General features: G+C 39.6%; 1 protein-coding gene and 3 non-coding genes across 4 annotated transcripts; 1 reads left to right on the top strand and 3 right to left on the bottom strand.

The window, feature by feature from the left end:
* The first annotated feature begins 460 nt into the window (after window positions 1-460).
* On the top strand, window positions 461-3,328 carry LOC6535870 (BTB/POZ domain-containing protein KCTD12). Its single transcript, XM_002096450.4, has one exon. It carries the CDS (start codon window positions 674-676, stop codon window positions 1,358-1,360), a length of 687 nt encoding a protein of 228 aa, XP_002096486.1. The 5' UTR covers window positions 461-673; the 3' UTR covers window positions 1,361-3,328.
* A 3,228-nt stretch (window positions 3,329-6,556) lies between these two features.
* Window positions 6,557-6,628, bottom strand: Trnat-cgu. Its single transcript has one exon. It is a non-coding gene; the product is annotated as a tRNA-Thr (tRNA).
* A 457-nt stretch (window positions 6,629-7,085) lies between these two features.
* Trnat-cgu lies at window positions 7,086-7,157 on the bottom strand. Its single transcript has one exon. It is a non-coding gene; the product is annotated as a tRNA-Thr (tRNA).
* A 421-nt stretch (window positions 7,158-7,578) lies between these two features.
* Window positions 7,579-7,650, bottom strand: Trnat-cgu. Its single transcript has one exon. It is a non-coding gene; the product is annotated as a tRNA-Thr (tRNA).
* Window positions 7,651-13,827: the final 6,177 nt, after the last annotated feature.

Below are 13,827 nucleotides of genomic sequence, written 5' to 3'. Positions count from 1 at the left end.
TGACATGGCGACGAACTTTGTCCCGAAAAGGGGAACCCACCTTACGCCAGCTGAATGCTAATGCTAAATCGCCTTTTCGAACGCACAATTTAGGCAGCAGCATCTCTGGCATTAAACAACAGAGTAATCCAGCATATTGGCCATTAAGCATACGCACTGCGGACCCTCGTCAAATTAATAACATGCGGGCGCCAAAAGTCGGCAAAAGTCGGCGGGCAACCTTTCGAGCAGCTATATACATATGCCAGAAGTATCCGTGCACATTTTAGAAATTTAACCACTTGTTAAACAATAATATCCGATATCAAAACATGGCCAGCGAGTGCGCAGGCCAGAGGAACTGAGAGTGGCACACTTCCCCAGAGAAATCCAGAGAGAAATGTCTCCTCTTCCCCAATGCATACACACAAATGTACACCAACGAGCGAGTGAAAAGCGTTCTGGGTTCAGCCAGGCCAGAAGCCCCGTCAGTTCGACACGAGACCTGAACGAGTGCGGACGCGTTTGGCGGACAGAAAGCGAAAGGAAACAGAAAGCAACAGCAGCCAGTTCCACTAAAGCTGTAAACAAACCCATATAGTGGCCCACGTTCGCGAGTGTCCATATGTGTGATTAGATTTGTTGGATATAATCCAATCCAATCCGATCCTTGAACGGCATCCTAAACGCCATCATGCCCGAAATCATCGAGCTGAACGTCGGCGGCGTGAGTTACACGACCACATTGGCCACACTGCAGCAGGATAAAAGCACGCTGCTGGCGGAGCTCTTCGGCGAGGGTCGCGATGCGCTGGCCAAGGACAGCAAGGGTCGCTACTTCCTGGACCGCGACGGCGTCCTCTTCCGCTACATCCTGGACTTCCTGCGCGACAAGGCGCTTCACCTTCCCGAGGGATTCCGCGAGCGTCAGCGGCTGCTCCGGGAGGCGGAGCACTTTAAGCTGACCGCTATGCTCGAGTGCATCCGCAGCGAGCGGGACGCCCGACCGCCGGGGTGCATCACCATCGGCTACCGCGGCAGCTTCCAGTTCGGCAAGGACGGACTGGCCGACGTCAAGTTCCGGAAGCTGTCGCGCATCCTGGTCTGCGGCCGAGTGGCCCAGTGCCGAGAGGTGTTTGGCGATACGCTGAACGAGTCGCGGGATCCGGATCATGGCGGCACGGATCGGTACACCTCGCGGTTCTTCCTGAAGCACTGCTACATCGAGCAGGCCTTCGATAATCTACACGACCACGGATACCGTATGGCCGGAAGCTGCGGATCCGGAACCGCCGGCTCGGCAGCGGAACCCAAGCCGGGCGTGGACACTGAGGAAAATCGCTGGAACCACTACAATGAGTTCGTCTTCATCCGGGACTAGGAAGCTAATGGAGGCACCCCAGAACACCCCACCCAATCCAGCTCTGTATCGTTATTTTTTCTTTGTGCGTGATTTGTTTGGAAATAGAATTTCGATAACCAGACCCATCATAATGGAAAGGATCAGGAGGAGGACGCACATATTTCAATGGCTTCAGTTTCAACCCACCTATTGATATACAAATGGGAACATTTCGAATGTACAATTGAACTAACAATCCACACTTAAGTCTAGAAGATTATTAACTGAATACTAAACGTGTTTCCTTGTATTGCCTTGATTATTTACAACTTTGCTTACGCGTTCATCTTAAATCAGGGTGGGCCCCATTAAATTCGATAAACGAGCTGGTCTGCTCCAGACTCTTTGACGAATGAAAAGCGATTCGGATTTACTGGCTGACAAGAAGTGAAAACAATTCGGCAAGTGCAGATAACAAAGCAAAGCGAACGTTTTATTAGCCCCAACTTTTGTTGATCCAATGCAGTATAAACAAGACGAGAAGAAAACATTAAACAGATTAGCATCAATGAAACAAACTCAAACGGGGGAGGAACTCACCACATGGATAACGGATAACGTATTTGTGGTAATTCAATCACACTGAACAATTTGAAATACGGGTTACTTTTTGAAACAAACTAACGAATTATTGTAGCAACAGATACCACAAGCAACCAAAACCTAACCCAAGCAAATGGTAAATATAAAGTTTTATTAGTCTAATAAAAGTCGAAACTTGAACTAAAGAATATACAAATAGCGAAATAGGACGAAATAGAGCGACACGACATGTGGCCCCAAAAATACTCTGATCCAAGCCCTAGAGCAGCCTGCAATCCATAAAACTCAAACACGAATCGATATTTGAAGTACATTTACTATACAAACCAAACAACGGCTGTCATAAGATACGCCCTTTTTGCCATAACTCTTAAATCGTTTCCGATTCAAAGCAATGGCACCGGATTTGCTGGCAGCCTTGGCTTGGCTACTTTGGGTGCTGCGGCAACAATTGAAAACGATTTAATAGTGCGTTTAAGAAAACAGCTGACCCCCTCGTACAATAGCACTTTCACACCCTTGATCTTTGATTATGGGTGCTACCCATCATTTGTCGAAGCCAAATGAGAATAGTTTTTCGATTATGAATTATTAGTCAGCTGCAATGAAAAATGCCAAATACCAAATGGTCACAAGGACTTCCAGAATTACTATGGGAATACGACACGTACGAAACTAAATTTGCTGAACTTTAGAAAGGCTCGGTTACTATCGGGTTTATCAGCATTGGGAGCGAATCTATGAAAATGTTTTTTCGCTGACATATCTCGAATCGCAGTTTCGACATTTCCGCAGGTTTATTGTTGAACTCGCCTCATGAAATTTCACTTGAAATTTATGGATCGAAGCGCTTGGGCGGAAATATGAATTGGAAATGCCGATGCGCAACATTGAAACAAAACACTCATGAAATTTACGAAAAATTTGTAAAAAACAATACAAAATAAATTCTATAAATCGTGTGTAAAGAGGCAAGCAGCATATGTTATCATCAGCAATAGTGTGCATTAAAAACTATTAAGCCCCATTATATACTGACCCCGACTCGGTGTGAGTTGACGGCTCTTACACAGATAATATGAATCGATATATACAAATATCTATATATACCTAATTATATATTAAAAAAATTGTCGATATTGAAAGTATCTTATAAATGTTTAGTATTATATGTAATTGAATCCAGATTGAACGGACAGGGCGCCGGATATGAATTGTATCATTAATAAAATAAAACTGAAACTAATTCAAATTAACTAAAACAAAATGTAAAATGTACTTAGAAAAGCGAGAAGTAAAATTGCTAAAATAGCCAATCAGTGTGCGTCTAAGCAAGCATATGTATGTAAAGAGGTATAACTTGCAAAAAGCGAAAAGCAAACAATAAATTAAAGAAACCATAAATAAAGGGATACTTTTTTTTGGGCGCAGGTGGTTCTTAGCGCATATGTATATGTACGAGTATATGTATATTCGGGACTTAAATCCGTTGTGTGGCTTATTCCCAGCTAATTAATTGGCTGTGGCCTACAAAATTTGTGCTGCATTATTAAATTCAATAAATAAATTACGAGGCAGCCAAGTTCGCTGACATTGATAGCGACATATAAAATTTATGGACTGCCAGCTTCCAACTGGCGGTAGCTCATTAAAATTGACAGCTAAACAAATAAAAACAAAATGCAAACACAATCATAAAGAAATCAAATATTCATTGAAAATAAAACAAACAACCCAGTCGAGCCAACAAAAATAAGAGGACAAACAATGGCAAACAAAACTTTTGCGGGGAAAAACGGCGCAAACATCAGCCTCAAAAAGTGGGCTCAAACAAAAGTCTATATAAATAGCTGAAAGTCAGGAGATGAATGAAGGCGACCATTAAAGCGGCAGCAACAATTCCTCATTTGTTTAAATTCAAAGCAGGCAACAGTAATTTTACTGGGCTGAAAGGTCCTCGCGGAAGAAACAAAAACCAAAACGGGGCTCTGAGAAATGGGGAAATTAGAAGGGAAAATACTTTCCTCCTTTTCGCAATATTCCTCTTTGTCTCTGGGTGTGTGTGTTGAAGTGTGTGTTTCGGGAGCAGAAAGGTTTACCAATAAAAGCGGCACGAAATCGGAAATGCACTGCATAAAAGGATACCCAGAATACGGACTAAGATCCAAGATGAGCTGATGTGCCACCTGCATACTAAGCATCACGCAGGATTTCTTTATGCCCCGCTCTATGAGAGTGTTTGTGTGTGTGTGGAAAGGACGTGGGGCTGACTCTTATTCACTGTGCGAACTCAAGATGTACACAATATGCAAATTGCGAGTCCAGAATGAGGTAAAATATCAGGCAGCTCCAAGCTGAATTTTGGTATCTGCTGTGCACATATAAATTACAGAGCAAATACTTGGCCTTGCTTACTCCTGAATACACTATGAGAAATCTCTACTAAAAATTACGAAAGCTTATTTGTGAAGATTATTAATAGTTTTTCACATTCATTTATATATTCATAGATATATAAATTTATATATATAGATATGAAATCTACAAATAATTTAACCCATAGTGCTCGTAACACTGACTACCTGTAACACTACTTTCAACGAATCATTCAAACTACATTTTCAGCATTACTATACTGTACAATTACTTTAGCAGAGCCTATTCGCTGTTGTTATTAAAGAAACAAGTAATCAAAATATATAATAGGGAACGTTTGAAATTTTATCCGAATAAGGCGATAAAAAAAAAATTAACTGTCACAGAAAGCAGAGTGGAAAAGGCGGCGGATGTGTTGTCAATTTCAGAGCCTGGGAAATGAAATGATGCCTTTTTGTCTCTTACGGTAAATTACCTTGATTTGATTTGGCCGTAGCCAAGTTGCGTCCTTGATTAACATTTTCGCTCTTCTCAGCCGGTGGCAGCAACAAAGTTGGGCACCCTGTCATCTTCAATTAGTCCCGAAACGAAGAAGGAAAGCGGTCCCTCGACCATCCTTTCGCAGCTGGAGGCGGTACAACAAAAGTGTCATCTGCGTGCTTTATTTATTCATAAATATAAATTTAGCATAGGTCGCGGCGAGATTACTTAAAGCTGTCCTCAATAAAGCAGAATCCCTTAAGGTGTGCCAAAGTTTGGAGCCTTTTAGGCTCAGCGTTCTTCGTGACTGCCTTTATTGCCAAGCCAAATGGAAAGTGCGGCGTACTTTGGTGCCAAATTTACACATTAATTACCAATGCGCAGGTTGTGAAACGTGAGTCTTATACCCTTCAATAAAATGTTAAGCAGGTTAAGAGGACGCGACGACATTTTGCTTCCCAGAGGAATATTACGGAAAGTTTTCCATTAAATAAGTATAAGTGAACGAATATTATTCCAATATCTGGTAGTTTACCCTTAAAATGATAGATACTCCTATAATAATAAAATCCGACCAACTCAGTTCAGATAAATTCATTAAGCAAAGCATGTTTCTTATTTCACTAAATCTTGAATTATCTGGTATATTAATGAGTAAAGATATCTTTGTTCATAGGCTCAAAGTAAGCAGATCATAATTAGTGGAGATTATTAAATCATTCTATCTATGGTTGGAACCTTCATCGTGATAAGCGCAGCTTAGATAGCCGTGATTATGGTCAAGAGATGTGTATGTTGGCAGCAAAGTTTGCGATTTGGGTATACTAGATTCGTTGAAAAGTATAACAATATGTAACAGGCGGAAGGAAACGTTTCCGACCATATAAAGTATATATATTTTTGATCAGGATCAATAGCCGAGTCGATCTGGCCATGTCCGTCTGTCCGTCCGTCTGTCCGTCCGTATGAACGTCGAGATCTCAGGAACTACAAAAGCTAGAAAGTTGAGATTATGCATACAGAGTCCAGAGACATAGAAGCAGCGCAAGTTTGTCGATTCATGTTGCCACGCCCACTCTAACGCCCACAAACCGCCAAGAACTGCCACGCGCACTCTTTTGAAAAATGTTTTGATCTTTTTTCATTTTTGTATTAGTCTTGTAAATTTCTATCAATATACCAAAAAACTTTTTGTCACGTCCACTCTAACGCCCACAAACCGCCAAAAACTGTCAGTATTGAAGACTCTCCTTCGCACTTCCACTAGCTGAGTAACGGGTATCAGATAGTCGGGGAACTCGACTATAGCGTTCTCTCTTGTTTTATGTTTATTTCCACATTCAATGTCGTTGCAAACATTTTCGCGAATATCGTTCAAACACAAACAAAGAAGTACATAAGCTCAGCACACATTGTACATATGTATGTAATCATTGCACGTCCACACATGCTCCTCAGCAAAGCCTCCCACGCAGATATGTACTTGGCCATAATGACTACTCATTCACCGTACAGACCCCGAAACCCTATTTCCAACTCGTATTACCGTTAGTTTTAAAGGCCCAATCGTGCAAGTGAAATGTGTGTATAAGTACGACAGTCATAAAATAACACGTGGGCCGAGAGAAGCCGGATAACTCTGATGAAGTTTTCTCCTGTAAGAGTCAAGTGAAATGTTGAAAACTTTGATGGAAACACAGTTATGTAATTAGAATAAGTGCATAATACTGGATCTAGCAAAAAAAAATATGAACTAAAAAATGAATTGTCTGAAGTTGCCTCCTGTGAGGGTTGAACTCACGGCCTTTGGTTTACGAGACCAACGCTCTACCACTGAGCTAAAGAGGCGCTGGGCAAAGCGCCGCCAAATGACTTATACAAGCTAACGCTGTGCTGAGAGTGGTGAAAAATTTGATAACGAAATCGCGAGAGATAGAGAAAGCATGAGGGTTGTTCGAACTAAAGGCGAACAGATCGAGACGCTATTCAATATTTTGGGCTTAAAAGAGCATGTTGTACAAATAATTTAATGGTCATAAAAATAACAACAAAACATTTTATTATTTTACACGTTGTATTTATTTTACACTAATGTTTTATATCCAATTTTACGCGTTCTAGGGAATGTTTGCCTAGATATGTGTCCTAGGTATATAGGAAAACTTACGCTTAAAGTAATGTCAACAAATCAGTACTTAAAAAAACAAGTTTGTTTAGAGCATTAGAACATTTTGTTCAATATTATTTAATTTGTTAAAAAAAAAAATTTAATTAGGGGCAAGGCCAAAAAATATATTTCCTAAACTGCCTCCTGTGAGGGTTGAACTCACGGCCTTTGGTTTACGAGACCAACGCTCTACCACTGAGCTAAAGAGGCGACGTGGTGATCGCTGCCAAATACGCTATGGGAAATAACCCTGTGAGTGGTGCAAAGAGAGTAAGAATAAAGGCGGTTAGAATTATGAGCAGCGGATCAAGATCAAGTGTAATTTGCTTCTCTCCTAAGGTTTTTCATATTGCTTAATAAAACGTATTGTGTTGTGTGTATTACTACATATATCGTTTACTGTATATATGTTATGCGATCACAAAGATAGAATATCGAAACAAAATATATGTAACTTTATCAAAATCATGGTATTCAATTTCACTTGAATTTGTCTTAAGTATTACTATGTTTCAACTATAGGTCTAAGTTAAACAATGCTAAAAAGACCATTTTGTTTTTTGTTACTTAAAAACGTGAACATTTTTTTAACATTTGTTATAAGCTGTAATTAAAAAAGGATTTTACCAACTGCCTCCTGTGAGGGTTGAACTCACGGCCTTTGGTTTACGAGACCAACGCTCTACCACTGAGCTAAAGAGGCTACGTTCTTGCGGCTGCCAAAAGCTATATTCAAAACCAACGCTGTCAAAGAGCTTGAGGGAGCGGTAGAACACGCAGGATGCGCACGCGCAATGAGAACATACTGAACTGTAAAATACTATGAATCGAAATTAAACAATATTATTGCAAATATTCATATAAATATAAAGTTATATTACACCAGTAGTTAAAAAACATGGAATTTTTTCTAGAAATAAATAATCAAATATGTGAATGTTATCTATGTTAAGATAAGATAAGCATCTATTTAGCTAACTATTATTGCTTTCCTCAAACACGTAGATAAGGGCTATTAACTAATAGGCCACCTATTTTGTAATTGCAATATGCATTAGACAGTTAATATGTGACCATCCATCATGATGCCCGACCACATGCTGTCTCTGCTTGCAGTGTCTCTTGCCGTTGACCAAGGCTCACAGAAACATCACTCATTGTCAGAAGGACATACACACATTCTGCATTATGTGTGTGCCACAAAGCGGAAATGCTTTGTGGCAGCTCCAAATGAAAGTATTTCCCTTTTTGCGGCCCCCAACATAAATTCAAATTTCACCCGACCTCATCGGACAAAATACAAGCCATTTTCTGTCGTCCGGCCTTGGCTTTGTTTCAACTTGAGCAGCCAATGACAAATTCACTTGTCACACAACACAATTGCGGTGAGTGATGGCGCCTTTTCCCAGCCCTAGGTGGATGGGATGGCAGTGAAAAACGCCAACAGATGTCTGCGATATGCGAGTGACAATTCTATTAGTAACGAATCGAATATTCCAAGCCACAGCCACAAATAGGGCGGAAAAAATAATTCAAATAGGAAATTATTATTTTATTCTGTACTTACCCATTTGTGAAAATTATAACAAGAACTACTTTCAATTGCATTATTAATCTACTATTTACATTAAAAGTTATTTAAGTATCTAACGCACAAATTCTGAGTATGAACAAGAATTTGTCCCAAAGAAAAATTTATAAACACTATATACAACATATTTTTTTTGTGGTGTAAAGTCAGAACTTGGGCAAGGTCAAAATAAGTGGCGGTGGGGCACGCAAACGAGCCATAAACACCCACCCTAACTAGAGGACATAAAGAAGGGGTCCTGAAACACCATGTCATGGTATAACAATCCTGGGCGTATACAATAATAAAGCCGCAATATGGTACAGGTAATTCTCGTTCGGGGAACAATCCATCACAGTGTCGATAAGCCTTGCTTGATAAAAACTATTCATGTATTTTCGACTAGCTTAGAGTCACGGTCTTTAACCCGCATAAACTCCCCTTGGAGCTCTGCTCTCGCTGGCTAAGTGATTTACACAACGGCGTTGGGCAAATTAATTGCCACTAATCAAGTGATTTGAATTTTTCATGCATGTTCCTCGTAAGAGGGGTTAATTCGTTTTCTTCCTGAAGTTCCCATTAGGAGGCAGCATAAAACAATTTATAGTATTTTATAGCAACACTAATTGCACGCAAGTGCGAGCCTTGATTAATTGCTGTCAAAACGGGAATTAGGAAGAGGACTGCCACATGTTTATTGATTTTCAGTCCGTGCAAGCAGACTTAGGTGTATACATCTGTGATAAATGTAGCTAAACAGAAACCGGCAGAATTTATTACAAAACTCACATTGAAAAACAGGAGGCGAAAATTAAGGAAAATGGTCAGAGCAGCACGCCCAAAATCGTTGGGCCAAGAAGCTAATTTATAGCAAGCTGCCCGACGAGTTGTGACCTTTGGCATATGCTTTAAGAAATAACCGACCGCCCCCAACTACTGGGTAAAATGTTCAGAAGGCTGTGGGCTTGCATCTTCATTTCGGGTTTGATTTTTTGAGATCTGGCCAAACTGTCGAAATTCCTCAAGCGGCAATACCCATTCCTGATTAAAATATTTGCGGTTTGTGAGCAGTTACGATTGGTTAGGCAGAGTGTAAAACAAGCTCCTTGAATCAGTCAAGAGTTCGTCTTACTATTTTAAAAGCTCTATTAACTGCTATAACTTCCAGATGGTTAAATTTAAATTAAACGAATTTCAACAGCTAATACAATTTTCTGGTCGCACGTAATATATATTTATTTATGGCTAGCTGTAAATCCGATTGCAAAAATAATCAAAAGTCATCTGAAACAAATTAAACGCCCTCTCCACAGGCTACCCCAGAAAAGAGATAGCATTATGGACTAGACTCCTCGATGGCCAGCTTACTTAATGAGGCACGAAAAACAATTTTAGAAAAGCTGCGGAAACTGGACGAGCCAAATTACCATAAAGAATGCATGAAATTTGCAATTAATAGACCAAACAGTAGGGGCAAAGAAGGCGTAATTAATTGAAGCAAAAATAAACAAGAAGCGGAAATGAAAGACAGAGGCACTGGTCAGTGCTTTAGGACCTTGTGGTTTCTCTTTTGCTTTTGGCATTGGATCTGGCTCTGTATCCATTTATTTCCCAAAGTGCCAATTGTAGAACAAAGTCGCCTGCCACTCTGTCAGTCAGTCAGCTAGTCAATCAGTCAGCACGCTCTCCACATTCACACATATTTGAATAATGAAATTACCTGCGATGCTTTCCGTAGTTTTTGTCTTTTGTGTGGCGGAATAAAAAAGTACAAAAAGCGCAAAACAAGCGACCAAAACACCAACGTGCTGTGTTGAGCGGCAGGACATGGTCGGTGTGTTATGAGCGCGCACTATCATCCACATCTACATCCACAACCACATCACCACACACCCCTCAGCCATTGTGGTTTTGCTTTGTCCATCGAATGGCAATGGCTTTGTGCTGTGTCACTGAGTGTGCGATGGTGTAGGTGTGTGTGCGGCACTTGTAACATTTTAGTTTTTCAATGGACGGAACAAAGGGCTGCTAAGCTAGCTCGCCAGCTCAATCTACAAACTAATTTCCTTTGATACACAGCATTCAATTTTATCCTTACAAATTGGCGAAGTTCGGCAGAGCATATAACTATACAAAAAAACTACAAAAACATTCAAACTTACGTCGCATATTTCATTTCTTTTTATTTTTTATATATTTTGATAAAGCGAGCAGAATTAGTACATTTTTAAAGTCAAGTGCAATGCTAGCAATATATTGCCACTGAAGTTGACCTCACTTGTTTTAATGCTAATCAAGAGGATTAATAAGAAGGTTCTATTAGTAAAGGACCATAATTATCTTTCCACCCAACGCACAACTCTGTTCTTAGAATGTAAGCCCACTACATTTCCTTCAAAACTTAAATGGGTTTTATGGAAAATGCTTACATGTGTAGAAATCCAAGAGGAAAGGCAACATCCACCCATGATAATGATGACGAGGTAAGGACGTCATTCGCCATCCTGCAGCAGCAGTTGGAAAATTGCTTCGCATACTGGCAGCGAGCATAAATATTGGCAATAATGCTGAGGACCGTGCCAGGTCATATCGCCCGAGCACATAGAACATGGACACAGAGCAGACCCACGGCCGCTGGCAATTCCCTGAGACGTGTCTGCTGCCGTTCTAATAAATTCGATTAGTTTCTCGTTCACGAACACACACTCGCGTATCGGACGTGAATTATTGATTCGTCCCTCGGCTCTCATAGCTTCATTAATAATTTCTCGATGGCATTTAAAAGAGGAGAAACTTTGTGACTGAAACAAGAGCCGCGGGCGGAAATTTTAATGAAAAAACCAAAGCGTAATCAACTTTAAGCCCCGCAAAATGCCATCGACAGCACCATTTTTGTACTTTGGTTTGCAAAAGAATGAAATTCAATTGGAATAAATGGCAAGAAAACCTCAAAAAGGCTGCAGCTTTCCATTACAAATAAGAGTAAGTAACAACAAAAATCGCAGTCTTAAACGAAAAACCGCCGGTCTACATAAAATGGCTGTCAGGGGAAACGGAAGCGGAAATCAGTCGCATTTAAATTTGTCGAAAAGGAAAGAAGAGAAAATAAGAAAGGAAGCTAGTTTTGGCAAGCCGAAGCGTATAAGCCCTTGAAGTAATTATACATTAAAAAACTGGTGTGTACCATATAAAACACAATATGATCTAAAACACCGAAATTATAATTTCTTTTCTATTACTTTTAAAGGACAAAGTAACACCGAACACATATGTATGTTGTCTGAAATCTGGTGTATAACAAAGTTAATCACTTAACAGTTAGAGACAACATTTCTTTTCTTATATTGTCAGTTAATATTTCGACGTTTATTTTGGCATCTTTATGTCATAGACGTCCGATTTTGATCAAATTAAAACTAAAATTTAATGTTTCAATGACTTAAAAAACCACATTTTCCCTTATTATTCTTATCTATATATTTATTTATATAAATAAAATTAGTTGTCTGATATGAGCCGTTCCGACTTACAAACTCAGAGAAAGGAGAAGGAGTCTTTTTGAAGGAGTTTTATAATTTGGTTTAAAAAAAAAAGAGAACCTAATATGTTTATGGACAGAAAGACATGGCTATATGGACATGTCTGTGGAGGCTAATCATGAATTATATACTTTATATGGAGCAAACGTCTCCTTTTATACGATATACCCTCGGCAAGGGTATCGAAATAACGCTGTTGTGTTAGCAAGCAAATTAGCTTTGAGATCCCAAAAAGGCGCATGACCGCTGTGGGTGGAGTAGCCTAACTGCCAATTGGCATGAAAACTCATTCAAAATCAGAGCAAATTAAAGTGAGAAATCCAAACGAAGTCACGAAACCATGCGAAGGCATTTTCACAAAATGAAAATCCAGGAAGCCAGAAACACAGGCATACCAATCACATAAAGAAGACAGGGAGATAAAAAAGAGACCGCAATCTCCTTGTGCTCTACAATTTAAAACGTAGAACACATAAATTACGAATTTGTCACAAGAAATGTTTCTCTGTTAGCCGTTTTAAAAGGTGTTTTGCAGCAGGCAAATGAAAGTAAATCACAGAGCCAAAAAAGTGAAGGCAAGCTTAAGAACACAGAACCAGTGGGGGAGTGTGATAAAGGGAATTATTAAGACCGTCAACGGGGCGTATAAGTAATGTCGAGCCTTGGCTCTGCATGCAATCGGAGGAATCGTAATCCCCGTGCTTATCAAGAGTAAACAACGAATGAAAGTTATCAAACGAAAGCGAAATTTTCGCTTAAAATGTTGAATAATCGTTGAGCTTAGCTGTAAACAAATAAATCATATTTTTTACTGCTATCAAGAGTAAACAACGTTCTAATGTTAAATAGTGAAAGATGTTCGAACGAAAGCGAAATTTTCGCTTAAGGTGTTGAATAATCGTTGAGCTTAGATGTAAACAAAATAAAACATATTATTTTTCTGAACGACAATTATATGAGCTTGCAATTTCTTATTAATTCTTTGGAAAATAACTGCTACCATGCATATTCAACAAAAGACTAGTTAGAAACTATCTGAAGCACCTGCCACCGAACCAGTTTGTGTACTCTATTTTCAATTGCACTTGCCAAACTTTTTGTATTTCGTTAAATTTACCATGCTGCTTAGGTCAGTTGCGAAGCGAGCTTTCCGCCTAAAGGAAGAAGGAGAAAAGTCGGGAAAGCGGACTGATTGCGCCAAAAAAATATAAAAGAAGGTGGGCAAAACAAAATGGGGCGTGCCATCATCTACAGATAAGTTCACTTGCTCACAATCAAATACCTGACCTGGGCAAAATGAAGTATATACTTTCTTGCTCTTGGAATCGAATCAAATTTGCAATTTTCCACACGTTGCACTCTCTGTGCAATCATTCGTTTGTACATACCACCGCTTACAAATAATGTCGCACTTGGTTTCAGTAGATGATAATGTAATTAAAATGTCATTTGCCGTGGCAAACAAGTGATACTCGTATACATTCAATTATCGGCGAGTAAATTCGGTAATGGAATTTAAGCTACGTTCAAATTGAAATTCGAAGATTTCTCGAAAATATTTAATTAAATTCATTCGTTTTTCGCCGGATGAGTGTATAATGAAATTTTCCATCCGCAGTTATCAATGCCGCCGGGAAATGACTGCCAACGGTCAGGCAAATAAAAATGTATGTACATATGTACATATATATACAAATAAATTCAATCAGTTGACCGACCTTACACAGTGGCCAACGGTTAAATGAAGTATACGACACGGTGGCCCAGCACA

Source organism: Drosophila yakuba, chromosome 3R (genome assembly GCF_016746365.2).
Source record: "Drosophila yakuba strain Tai18E2 chromosome 3R, Prin_Dyak_Tai18E2_2.1, whole genome shotgun sequence".
NCBI lineage: Eukaryota > Metazoa > Arthropoda > Insecta > Diptera > Drosophilidae > Drosophila > Drosophila yakuba.
Note: the sequence above shows the minus strand (reverse complement) of the source record. Positions and strands in the feature narration are given on the sequence as shown.

Excerpts from the sequence above, each read along its gene's own strand:
- LOC6535870 (XM_002096450.4), top strand. The coding sequence starts at position 674 with ATGCCCGAAATCATCGAGCTGAACGTCGGCGGCGTGAGTTACACGACC.